Source organism: Phaethon aethereus (assembly GCF_964289735.1).
Source record: "Phaethon aethereus genome assembly, chromosome: 5".
Taxonomy (NCBI): domain Eukaryota; kingdom Metazoa; phylum Chordata; class Aves; order Phaethontiformes; family Phaethontidae; genus Phaethon; species Phaethon aethereus.
In genome coordinates this window covers 41,891,480-41,904,782 of record NC_138579.1, presented here as the reverse complement: position 1 = coordinate 41,904,782, position 13,303 = coordinate 41,891,480, and the positions used below count along the sequence as shown (strand labels likewise).

Below are 13,303 nucleotides of genomic sequence, written 5' to 3'. Positions count from 1 at the left end.
CAGATTTCATAAGGGTGTTAAGTGTATTTGTCGCCTATAACCTACCAAGTTCACGAAGTAGACAATCTCCACATCTCTGTTTCATCTTTCATGTTTTTATAAAAGAAATGACCAAAAAAGCAAATCTTCATTGGTAATCATCTCTGCACAGTAAGATCAGTGATTTAAGTGATCCATAACTAAAGGAAAAAACAAAAGCCAGCAATAACAAGGGTTCTTTTTGCAGTGGAGTTGAGGAAAAGAAGGTACTTCAATTTTCTAACTTATTTTGTAACATACATTACAATTTATTGTAAATCTGCAACATTCAAAGAAGCACAGACATCTCCTCCTTTCTCTCTATTTCCTAAACAGGAATGCTTTTCCAAATTCTACTGAACAGAGTTTGAAGAACCCCACTAAGACTCCCAAAGAAGTGTATGATACAGAACTGAGAATTAGCTTCTTGGATCCTCATTAGTAGTAAACAAATTTCTAAAGAATATAGCTATAAAAACACCTTGGCAAATGTTATTATTATTATTATTATTTATTATTATTTAATATTAATTTTTAAAATGGCATCAATGTCAAGAAGGGGCAAGGTATACGATACTTCCCTAGGTAATTTATCTGTGCCGCTGTAGATAGGGGCAAGATGAGCACTGAATGACTCAGAGGTGTGTGCAGCTCAAAATGTAAAAGACTTAGAAGGTAGAAATACATTGTCTTCCAAATTGTGTGCTTTTTTAAAACTGCGAAGACGTGCTTGAGCAGTACTCATCTCCCAGGTGGTGATGTCATTTTCAGACTAAACATTTCAGGTTGTCTTACATACTCCTCGAGTATGTAAGGCCTTAAATAATCAGGCCAAATCTTCTAGCTAGGTAAACGAAAAACATAGAAATAAATACCCTTTTAAAACACTCACCTTAGAGATATTTTTTACTCTAAATACATTGCACCTCTTTGACTACCTAGTCATTCTTATCCTGGTCTCTACTTCCCCTTTCACAGATCTGCTTGCTGCCTGCTCGTAGGCAATGCCTGGCCACTTATTTACACAGTATGCTTTCTCATGAATAGTTTATGATGCTTACTTCCTTCAAAAAGCGCGGATTCAACACCATTTTTTTAATATACTTTTTTTGATTATTTTTTTTAAGTACACAGTACACAGACACAACATGCATCAGATTTGGGAGGAGGCTTTATACCTGTCAAGGCCCAGTTCCTATCTGCTAAGCTTAGCGGTTGATTTGCTCTTTCCTGTGGGAGTCTTAGTGTTTGGGGAATGGTGGAAGGAACTGCCAGATCCTTTCAGACCATTCTTGCTTGGTTTGTTGCAGCAGTGCTCTTGTTGGCAGGACCTCCTAGAAGATGAGGAGCCTGAATGGCTAGGAGGTGATTTACTCCTCCCAAGATGTGGGGATGAACTCCTCTGATCATGATGGGGTCTCCCAGCCCGGGACGGAGAAGAACTGGCAGTACGGGGTAAAGAAGAGCTCCTAGGGGAGGCACTGGGACTGCGTCGAGGGATGACAGGGCTTTTGGGTGGTGTTTTTGGACTATGTGGAGATCCTGGACTCTTACACTGGGTAGAGCTCCTCGGTCTTTGAGATCCATTCTGCAGGATTTGAGCGAGACGAGAGATAAGATCTGAGTCCGAGCTGCTACTCCCTAGGACTCTGTATCTGCGTAACCTTAAGAAGAAACGAAGAAAGATTATTTCTGTTCCCATCTACTCACTAAATTTCATATAGAAACACAGTATCATTGGAAACTAGGGATGAGCTTACATTGCAGAACAGACATCTGGAGCTGAACTTTCCTATAAGGTACAGTGTTTGGATCTACGCTTTGGCTTCTGTGTTGTTCAAATCAACACAGTATTTGTATTTCCATAAACTCACTCACAGAAACAGCCTAAGTGTTTAACTGAAATTTCCCAGTGGTGCTGGAAGAAGTGTACCAAAGAGCAGTGCTTATCACCTCTGTTTCAGAAGGGTACATCCATTCCTGCACACCATCAATATATTCCTATACACAATTTTAAGGGACAACAAGGCACACCACAACTTCCTTCAGAGGATTTTGGACTCCTGTATCAAAATGCTCCTTATCCTGGTAATGTAGGCACTGAAGAAACTAGATGTGGTTGTCTGTATATAGAATTGGCAAAGGGGGGCTTCTAGCATTCACTCTGCTCTCGTTTAATTAGTTGTTTTTACTTATCCATGATCTGAGCATAGCTAACTAGCTCACTCAATACTGATGGCTGGAATGTCCAAACTGAATACTTGAAATGTCTACAACAAGAATAGTTTAATTTTCAAAGGGGCTGGATATGACAGATCCTATTGATTTCTCTAGGTTTGTGAATAATGAACAGTTCTGGAAAAGTGACCCCACTTTAAAAAAAAGTATAAAGATTTAGTTGTAGCTTGACAGGTTTCAAAATATTGAACAGATGTCTGTTGATGTATATGGTATAACGGTGAAGCAGGCTCATTCTTGTGTAACAGCCTCTCCTCATTCATTCTCCAACAACGTAAGATTTCTCAGAGAATTGAAGCCCAGCATTTTTTTTAAATTAGTTAAAGGATGGAACTTCTACAGGATTACATGCTGCATAGTTACTGCAGTCTAGCTCAAATCCATTTTCAACCTGAAAACCTATTTCTATTTTCTCTGCATTACCTAGCTTCTACCCCAGGTCTAGTAGGTGGTTTTCCTGGTGGCGGCCGAGGAAAGAACTGAGCTGAACTTGAACTGTTGACTTGATCAGTAGTTGCCCAGGACACTGGCCTTGGAATCTTGCTTTTTCTGGACTGAGGGCTGCTTGGAGACAAAGAACTATCTTCCATCTGCTTGCTGAAATGAGAGTCCAGTGTCAACCTAGAAAATGAGGATAAGACATCATCCTCAGAAAACGGTACTGGAGTTGCAGCCATTTTTTCCTCCAGTGACTTATCAGAGGCACTTGAGAGATCACCAAGGAAAGATTTGAGTTGTCTCTTTTCCATAAGTAGTCTGACCAAGTCTGTCTGATGGGCCTTTTTTAGAAGAAGCTTTTCCTTTGCTGAAACAGGAGAAGAGGACTCTGACGTTGATTCTATCTCTTGTGCTAAAACTGGGATTCGGCTCTGCCTGAATACAAAAGGAGATTTAACTAAGTCCTTCTTAGATCGATGAGAATTCTCATTTTCTGAAATGCAATGGAATAACTCGCCATTTCTGGGAGCATTTTTCTCTTTTTTGTCCTCCTGGTGCAAAAAAGTAGTAAGGGCCACTTGGTGGCATTTCAAGTCTTGGATATAGACTTCCTCCTTATTAGAATGAAAACCATTTTCCTGAACTGGTGCTATTTTGCTTGCCTGTCTATTAACATGTGGTTTCGTAAGTCTTGAGGGAGAAAAATCTGATGTTTTAGGTGCTGTCAACTTCAGAACCTCATCTTGATTTGGCACCAAGCTGATGGGCCTTGGCTTTGATTCTTCAGCAGCTTCAGTATTCACTAAAGGTTCTTCCTCTGCAGATTTTGAGTTTCCTGGCAAAGAATTCTGTTCTTTGCTTAGCATTTCAATGGCATCCTCAGAAACCACTGGAAGCCCTTCTTCTTCAGCCTCCTCTACAGGAACATTTTCAAGTTCTTTCTCTTCCTGTATCCCACTATGTTGTTCAGGTAGGTCCTTTTGGCCACAGTCTGGGACGTTAACACATTCTTTGACAAGTCCTTCCCTGTCAAGCACCTCTTGGCTGATATTAAGTACCAAATCTGGTCTGCTGGCACTAGCTGGAAGTACATCTTCTGTCACAACCAAACCTGGCAAACTCTCCTTTGGAGAGGAAAGTTCCACGGTGTGTTCCATAGACTGAGCATCCTGCTCTCTTTTCTCTAGCTGGTGGCCATAATGAAAGCTCTCTGAAGCAGACTGTGTGGATGCCACTGAAGGTCTGGGTATTGTTACCTGCATAGGAAAATTAGAGAAGGAAAAGGTGAGAAACTCAGGACTGTTATACAGATAACATTCTCTAAATTACATTTTTAATTCCATGTCTTCAAGATATGTTACATAATGATTCCTATGAATCACAATGTTCAAATAATACCTAACTTCATAATTTACATCTAGATAATTTTAAAAAAATACTCTATCATCTCAAGACAGAAATGTGTAACAGGTTAAAACAAACATAATCTCAGTGGAAAATGTTGCAGTTACCAAGTAAACCTCCTGGAAATGAGATCCAGCCTAACAGGCAGGCTTCTGATTTATTTTACATTAATTTGAATACTCTTAGAATAAGTTTTATATAAATGTAAAATCTGTAACAAGTACATAACAATATTTTTAGACAAGTACAGAAGACAAAGAACACAGTGAGGTCCAGATTCAGGAATCAACTTAAATTTAAATTTAGGCAGAATTTAGATACTTTGTAAACAAAAGCAATTAATACAAAACTTCATTTACCTAATTAAATACCTCCATACCCATAATACCTACATTTTTGTCCAGAAAAACTTTGCTGAGTACCCAAACTTCCTGTAGAATATTATGCCTCATTTTAACTAAGCAACCTGGTTAGGATAACTCCTTACCTAAGGTCATTAAAAGATTCACAAACTAAATACTCATACATCTAAATACCCTAACTGGCCTAATCCAATAGGTACAGAAAGAACAGAGGAAGTAGATTTTTTTTTTTTAATAGCACTTTTCCATGATTAGGTCAATTAGTGCCTAAATCTTGAGTGTTGAACAAAAATAACTCCTAAAACCTATATATAGTATTGAGTCAGAGTCCCTTTGAAAAACAGCTGATTATGATGAGTGCTGCCTCTTGTACATAGCTTAACTGTTACAGCACATGTCCAGGAAATGGGAAACCTGCATTCATGTCTCTCCCCACCTGAGGGACATAAGCCCACTTCCCCCAGTTCCCATCAAGTATGGGCAAAACCAGAATGGAGTTGCTTCTCACCATTCCCATTGAAGTCAGGCCACTGCACAGACAGAAATGCAAGAGTCATGAGGTCAGAGGGTGCAGGGAGCACACACAAAAGTGAGAGGAGTTTTACCTCTATGGCCAAGGCGGGGACCGCACTCTCATGTAAAGAGAAGTCCTAGATTCTGGTTTATACATATTGGATTGAGTAATTTGCTAAAATGTATAAACAGTTTAAAAAAAAAAAAATCAAGGAGCTACCATGTCTTTCCTGACATGGACAGAGAGTTCAGCTCCTTTTTTCCTTGTATTCTTTAGCCTCATGAATCTGACACAGTTTCAGTTTGTAATACTCATCAGACAGTGGAACATTGGAGTCTGGGTTTGGACATAAAGACATTCTTGATGCACGAGTGGTAGAAGAGACAACTAGTGGTAGCCTATTTCTAATGTTGCCAGGATTCTGCTGTTACAAGACGGATTTCACTTGACCTTGTTGCAGAAATTATACATGCTGCTGAGCTTAATGGGCTTTTGCAAGAGCTAGTATATTGGTACTACTGGGTGGTGGAAACCAAGCTCATCTGTCAGGATCCGTAACAATATATACTGTGTACTCAAACTTTAAAATTATAGAACAACTCTCCAAAATAAGAAATGGGGATTGACAGTGAAAGAGATATACTCAGATTTCCCATGAGAGTATAATAGTTTCATTGAAATTCTTGCTAATTTCTTTTTTTGTGTGTGTGCATTTTCTTCAAAGTCCTGTGTAACAAAATTTCCATCATTATGGGTGCACATTTACCACCATGAAACACAAACATTCAACTGATATTATAAACAGTTCACTAGAACAAAACATGAAACAAAAATCACAGGCATAAAACTGAATTAAAGACAGTTATTTATGTTAAAGAAATTGTTTCTATCTATAAGATGTATTCTGAACCTCTCTAATTTACCTAATGCAGTTTTTTAGATCTTAACCTAAAAATGTGGAATCACATTTTTGAGAAATTTGGAATAAAATTTGGAGAAAAGTATTTTCTTAGTTTTATAAGTAGGATTAGCTATTAGACTACAGAAAGAGGTATTTTTCACCAGAGGGGGAAGAGCAGATATGTAAGATAATCGAACTCTTGTTTTTCCAAGTAGACCTAAGCTGTCTGTAGCATCTTCTCCAAGTTGAGATTTATTTTGAATAAATATAGTTGAGGAAAAAAAAACCCAAAACAGAATAAAACAAAAAAAACCCACTGAGACCTTTTTGTCTCCCCGATAATTTGTTTTCAAGTTTGGGCCAATACAGTCCTTTCATGTTTGCTGAATTAAAAAGGTACATTGAGAAACAAACTGAAGTTACTTAGTTACAGCAAAACAGATTTCCTCATCTCCTCTTACTCTCAGTTTGGGTTCTTTCCTCTGAAAGAAAAACTACTTCCCTTTAGAGTTAGAGAATTCTTTCTTACTTCAAAAGCTTTCTTGCAAAAGAATCCAGGCAGATCCATTCAGCTACAGAAAGAACAGAGGAAGTAGACTTTTTTTTTAAAAAGTACCTTTCCATGATTAGGTCAATTAGCATCTAAATCTTGAGTGTTGAATAAAAATAGTTTAGCAAGAATGCTGCACAGAAACGAAAAAAAAAAAAATCAGAAAAAAAGTCTAGGAAACAGGGCAGCTATTCTGTAGGTTTCCATACATGTCTAGGAAGTTGCTCTGACGCAACACATCTCCAGGTATCTTAGATTGAAGGACTCATTTTCATATGACAGAGGAACATATTTTGGCCTGTCACACAAAAATTATCATATCTCTTAGAATTTCTCAGCTACAAGTTGGGTAAAAATGGGTTCAGGAAATTTTAATGCAATATTGTCCTTGGAAAGGCAGGTTCAGATTTTAGAGAGATCACTTGGGCATTTGTGGTCCACTCAGCTCTGTCTCTAGCTTGTTTCAATACCTTGTTCTCCAAGGCTGCAGACAGAGTCTCCAAAGTAAGGAAATCTGGGAAAATATTTCCTTTTCCAAACTTTTCACTTGATGAACTAGTCTGGTTGCCAATTCAAATAACTCAGGAATCAAAAAAACAAGAGTTGTCTTCCACAAATCTGAAGGATGACTTCCCTTGGAATAGAATGGTTCTGGTGTCCTCTCAATTTTCAGAGGTAAGACAACCTTAGTTATTTGCTTTTAGGAGAATATTTATCTTCTTGGCACACTTCAAGAATACAATTGCATTTAAATCCTCCTTTGCTGAAATATGTTTACATGGAAACTCTCTTTTCCTTGTGACCTCTCGCTCATGTGTCAATTCTGTTAGGTGAAACCAGCTCTGATCTGAAATCTATTTACATTTTTCAACAGACTTCAACAAATATTCTTTGCCACATCTGGAGAGAGAATTTCCTTGCCTTTCAGGTCTATCTTGACCAACCCAGATTTAACCCTTATATGATCATGTGATAACCTTATCTACCCCATTATCACAATTCCTGTACTTAAACAGCAGATTACTGAAAATGGCTGAGACAATATATGGAACAATGAGTTTGAGGTTCTCCTTTCACTCTGAAATATCTGAATGAAATTATTACCACCACGTTCTTGAATCCTTTGGCCTTCCCTAAATAATTTCTTAACATCTTGCTGATTTCTCAAATTAGCACTTGACCAAGATGAGAAATTAGACTGCATTTTCTTCAAGAAACTTTACAAGCTGATGAGTGGGATGTTAAGAACGAAAAAGAACAAAACAACATCAACAACATAAATATCTCTTGGACAGCCTTTATGACATCTGACAAACCTTCCTCTCTTTAAACCTTTGACAGGCTGCAATAGCAAGTGATATGCTTGGATTAAATCCTCTGTGAACATATACAGCAAATTGCAGAGGTGTAAAATACTGAGTTTTGGTCAGCAAAGTTGTTAAATCTGAAAGATCTAAAGTTGCGAATATGGATTATTTTACAATACCAGCAGGTAAACATCTGACCTCTCAGAAATAGCTTCTTCCCTCCACTCATGCTGTCTGATACTTCTGCAAGCACATCAGAGTGCCATCAGGACACTCAGGCCTCTCAGAAGCACCGTGTACAGATCTGTTGTTCATCTAATCCTGTCATTATTTTGTAACTTCTCACATAAATAAGCCATTATCATATTGCTTGGCATTCTGAAAACACTTTATCTAATCAGTTTACTCTTCAGAACTTCTTTCCTACCTTAGTAAAGTTTGTGTATCTGTAAGAACAAACCTCATGTATCTTTTCTCTTTTCCCTGCTTCTCTCTTCATCTATTGTTAGCTCTCTATTACCTGCTAGGAATATGACCAGTGTTAGTATGAGTCTGCAACTTCTGCAATACCAAACAACCTCCCTGAATCTTTCCAGTTCACCCGCTTCCTCTTACTTCATGATTTTTTTCTTTGCTTATGTCACTTAATTTCTATTTCCTTGCACAACTATATGCCTCTGCCAAGAAATCTGAGCTGCAGTTAGTATGAAAGCGTAAATGGTATGTCCTGTAATTTACTGCTAGTGTTGTTCTCATATGAATACACCACTGCTGTGTTTACATCCCTGTAGACAACTCAGCTAGCTTACTGTTCAGAACAGCCCTCCTACTTTTCAAAAGCCTCCCTAACTACTACTATCATTCCTACAGACTTTTTAGATTCTAATCTTTTGTACCCCTTACATTTCCTTCCCAGATTAAATACACAGCAGGGAAGAAGTTAAACATAATTAATTATAGATTTGCTAAACCACACTATTTCCAGATAGACTAATATGGGAATAAACAGGAGAAATATATGTCTGTAATCCATGCTGTTATGGAACATAAGACCAGAGATGATTATAAGTTTTGAGACTGAACCCCCTTCAAGAGTTCCATATATATAGTACTGCAAGCGTTGCAGGCATTTGTAGGAACTGGTGGTCCCCAGGATGCTACCTTCTGTTGTTAAAAATTCACACATGACAGGCCCTAATCCTAAACTAAAGAGAAGGAACATATGAAGGCTTACTTACATCTATCTGAGAAAGCGGAGCGTGTAGCTCTCCACAGCTCTTCAGACATATTCTTTCTGCTATTCTATAATGCTAATTTTTCCATCGTTTCATATGGAGATTTCAAGAAAGGGGAAGACGATGGAATACAGGTGCAGAGCTGGGAATGTACAAGACAACCGTGTTTTCATATTCCCTAATGTGAAAGGTATCTTTTGAGTATAAAGAACATACACATCTGGGTGTACAGTCTTTCTTTAAGGCTTATTAATCATGGCTTAATTTCACAGCCATTATTATCATAGCTCATAATGATGTAAGCATTGCTGTGCTATACTTATGCTTCAGTTTTGCTATATACATTATATTTTTTATTTTTTGTAAAGGTAAAAGTAACTTTCATATCCAAACAGCACCACTCTCAAAAAAAAAAGCTCCTACAGCACATTAAAAAAAACCAAACCAAAATTGAGTCTTCCTGACTTCTGATCTTCCAGTCAGACAATGATTCCATCCACTTGTATATTGTAATAAATTAAATTCAGTTCTACCCAGTTATAAGATTGGCCCTATATTTGCACATGTTGCCCACATTTGTGTTAGGCTCATAAGGGAGGAAATCTGAGAGCAATAAAATTTCTATGGATGAATCAAACATACCAGAAGAACTGATGAAACCATACAAGGATAATTTTAATACAAATTCTAATTTCAGAAGGATTAAAATTACTGTACGCATAAAATTTAATTTTCAAACTTGAAATCCGGATTAAAATTTTCTTGAAATCTCTCCTCCGAATTGTCAGGATCTGTTTGAAAGCATTGTGGGTTTTCTAATGGTCACAGTGCGCTACCACCAACAGTAGCTGTAATTCATATAAAGAACTAGCTGCTTTCAGTTTGCTTATAAGCATGCTTAATAGATATTCTCTAGAGAAGACAGATATAGACATAGGAGTCTTACCTATACTAAAGGTTTTTCTCTTTTCTTACAATGTTTTTTTATATATTCTCTCCTCTGCTCACAAGGTTTTATAGTCGCAAAGTTTGCAGACACAAAGATGTGATTAGAATCCAGCTTATCTTTTAAAAACAAAATACCGAAAACTTTTGGCAGCCCATTTTGTTACATCATTCAAGCATTGGAACAGGGTGCCCAGGAAGGTGGTGCAGTCATCATCACTGGAGGCATTAAAAAAATGTCCTAGACATGGCACTTTGGGACATGGTTTAGTGGGCATGGTGGTGTTGGGTTGGCAGTTGGACTTGGTGATCTTAGAGGTCTTTTCCAACCTTAATGATTCTGTCATTCTATGATCATTTTGCCTCTGTGAACAGGAGTGATGATAAATGTAAAGCACAGCTGCATGAAGCAGTTACAACACAGCTAATTCCATCCAAGCACTCAAGGGATCTACAGTATAATACACGTTGCCACCAAAGTGTTTAAGCTCCTTAATAATACTTACAAGGGCACTATCAGTTTGTTCTGATTCTGCTTTGGTTGCTAGCCTGGTATTATTAAGATTGGATATATCAATAAGGTAGCGTCACTTTAGCCAATTTCTGAGCTCTTTACATACATTACGTTCTGTGTTTAGAAGTCACCTGAAGGCAGTCAGAGCAGCTATACATATGTAGCTAGGTAGTAAGTAAACACATCTACCTGTGGTTCATGTTAGAGCAATAGCGTAGAATTGCCAAATAATACAAATTTTAATAATCATTTTAAACTGAACCAGTTTTTCAAAACTACATAGTGGTAGCTTAGAAATACTAGACCTCCATTTAATGCTTCTCCTAAAATTTTAGTGGTTTCCCCTATCTTCCCTGTTTTAAAAAGTTCTCTCTTCCTTCCATATGACAGATCTATCTAACCAGGAGAAAATGCTAACATGCTGATAGATTCACAAACACCAAATAAAGAAATTTTTTTCCTGTAATTCTAATTAGACTAGTATCATATGTGATTTCAATGATAGCAGACAAAGATTTTAATAGATAAATATTTCTTATTTAAAGATTATCTTATGGATGATATTATATATAATATCTGCAATTATATATACACAGTATTTATTATATTAATGAGATCAATTATACCTTAATTACACTAGAAATAATCATTAGTCCTTGGGCATTATGCTCTGAATTGTAACCATCTATTTATTTCAAGAAGATTACTGTGTGAATTGTCATCATGGAAACAATTGTTGACACCAGAGTTGACCAGCTCTCCATGGGAAATCCCACAGACCATTTAGCTTTCCTGAAACATCTTTACTTATTCTATGCTAATGAAATCATGATGATAGAAAAATGTACTAAATCACATATGTTTGGGATAAGATTGGCATTTAAAAAATAATAAAAAAAAAAACCAAAATAAAATTACCACTTCAAGGACAAACAATAGATGAACCACGTGGTTACAAATTTTGAGAATCTTAAAAGTACTGTGGATTCTGGAAAACATGAACATTAAAAACAACCGATAGCTTTTTAAAGTTGTTTTTTTCCCCTACATTTCAGCGTATGTGGACACTATTACCAAGGCTAATTTACTGTCCTGACCTTCACTATGACTTTTCTGCTGCTTCTTATAGAGAAACCTGTAGAAGGAGAATGGCCAAGGGGGTTCTGTCACTAAAAATGGATGTATTCTCTACAGGCAAAACAGTATTTGAAAAAAATTAAGAGGTTCATACTGGCTGCTTGTCCTCATCTGTTAATTCCTTAATTTACAGCTTGGAAAACTTCCATTGAAAGCACAGCTAACCTAACATGCTGTTATTTTTAATTCTTCTTTACACCAAAGGCAGATGTGAAAAAAGCACGCCTGAAGAATTTCTCTCCTTCAGACAAAAGACCCTAGAAGCCTTGGAGGCAGCATTTAGATTTCTACTTATCAACCAATTGCCTCTGCCACTTGGAGAAAAGCAACAAATAAAACTCTTTACTTGTTTGCATTAGAAAGAGTGTGTAGATGAAAATTGTTCAAAAAACATCATTATCAGTATAAAATCCAGTTGCTTAGAAGACCAGGAGTAACCCGTGAGCTTATGTGTCTTCCAGACATCCTCTTTTTTTCTTCTAAAAAATTCTTCCTGATATTCCCCATCCTATGTGTTGTTGTATGAAAAATTGACATACTCCAGAGAAACCTACTAATGAAGAAAATGATGACACTGATCAGATGTAGATTGTCTTTCAAGAACCCAACAGTAACAACTGAAAACAGTAAGAATTCTGAATCTGAGCTTGCCTTTGAATCTCATAAGCATTATCAAACACTTACTTTCACTGACGATGAGTGAAAGCTGTAACATGACAGCAACTTAATTTCCAGGCTAAAATGTATTGAAAAATTAACAGTTATTAACAGTTACCCTGTCATGAATGAGATGGTATAACTTCTGCAAATTTTCCCTACTTAACAAAATCACATCTACTGTGTATGAAATAGTTCCAGTGGCTATAAGCTGGAACTCCTTGAAGTTTCTACCTTGATTAAAACCAATGTTGTAAACAGTATTACCAGCCTCTTGGGAAAAACCTAAGTTAAAACTCATGCTGACTTGATATAGTGTGCACCAGGATAGGGAACAAGGGGACGTAACAATTCTGTAAACCCTGAAATCAACCCTTTTTGCTACAGCCAACTTTAACCATGGCTGTGGTAAAAAAACCTAAACAGACTCACTGAACAGAGAAAAGCTTTTCCCTCTTTTCCTTCCAGGACACATCTATTTGATAATGTAGCATGTCTTGAAACTGAAATTCTGAAGAGAATTTTGGACAAATATATCCATTCCTGACATTTTTAATGGATAGGTACAATGATAAACCAGAGTTTTAACTAGCTGAGTTCTAAGGCAATCCTAATGCACATGACAACTTCAAGATAATGCCACTGACCAATTAAAAATAATTTTAAAAGAACACCATAACAAGAGAGAAGCATCTTTGGGGTTTTGTTTGTTTATTTGTGGTTATAAAAGGGATTGTTAAATGTGAAAACCAAGGTAACCATTCATCTCTTGCTATTGCAGATTCGTGAAACCTGCCAAAATTAGTTCATAAAAAATGGCAAGATTTACAACATCTACGTGCACTCCTGGTCATAAACCTAAAACATCCAAAATAAAATTACAACTATAAGGGGTATGCATTCTTTCTCTCAATATCCCTTGAACATGTCAAGAATTCTTACCTTATTCCTCCATAGGTCCCTCAATTCCAGTGAGATGCTTAAAAATTAAGGTACATTTTTCAACTCAGATCAGTTTATTATTTCTCATCTTTGTTATTAATATGAGTATGATGGTTTGCATTTCCATAGCATCTTGTGTGG

General features: G+C 36.9%; 1 protein-coding gene across 1 annotated transcript in view; it reads right to left on the bottom strand.

The window, feature by feature from the left end:
* Window positions 1-1,001: 1,001 nt before the first annotated feature.
* The window catches only part of TTBK2 (tau tubulin kinase 2), a gene marked incomplete at its 5' end in the record, with an annotated part of 66,110 nt that continues 53,808 nt past the window's right edge, over window positions 1,002-13,303 (bottom strand). The window contains 2 exons of the mRNA XM_082000044.1: window positions 1,002-1,682; window positions 2,680-3,950. Of these exons, the coding sequence (XP_081856170.1) occupies window positions 1,214-1,682; window positions 2,680-3,950 (1,740 nt within the window). The 3' untranslated portion in view covers window positions 1,002-1,213. The remainder of the gene's footprint in view (window positions 1,683-2,679; window positions 3,951-13,303) is intronic.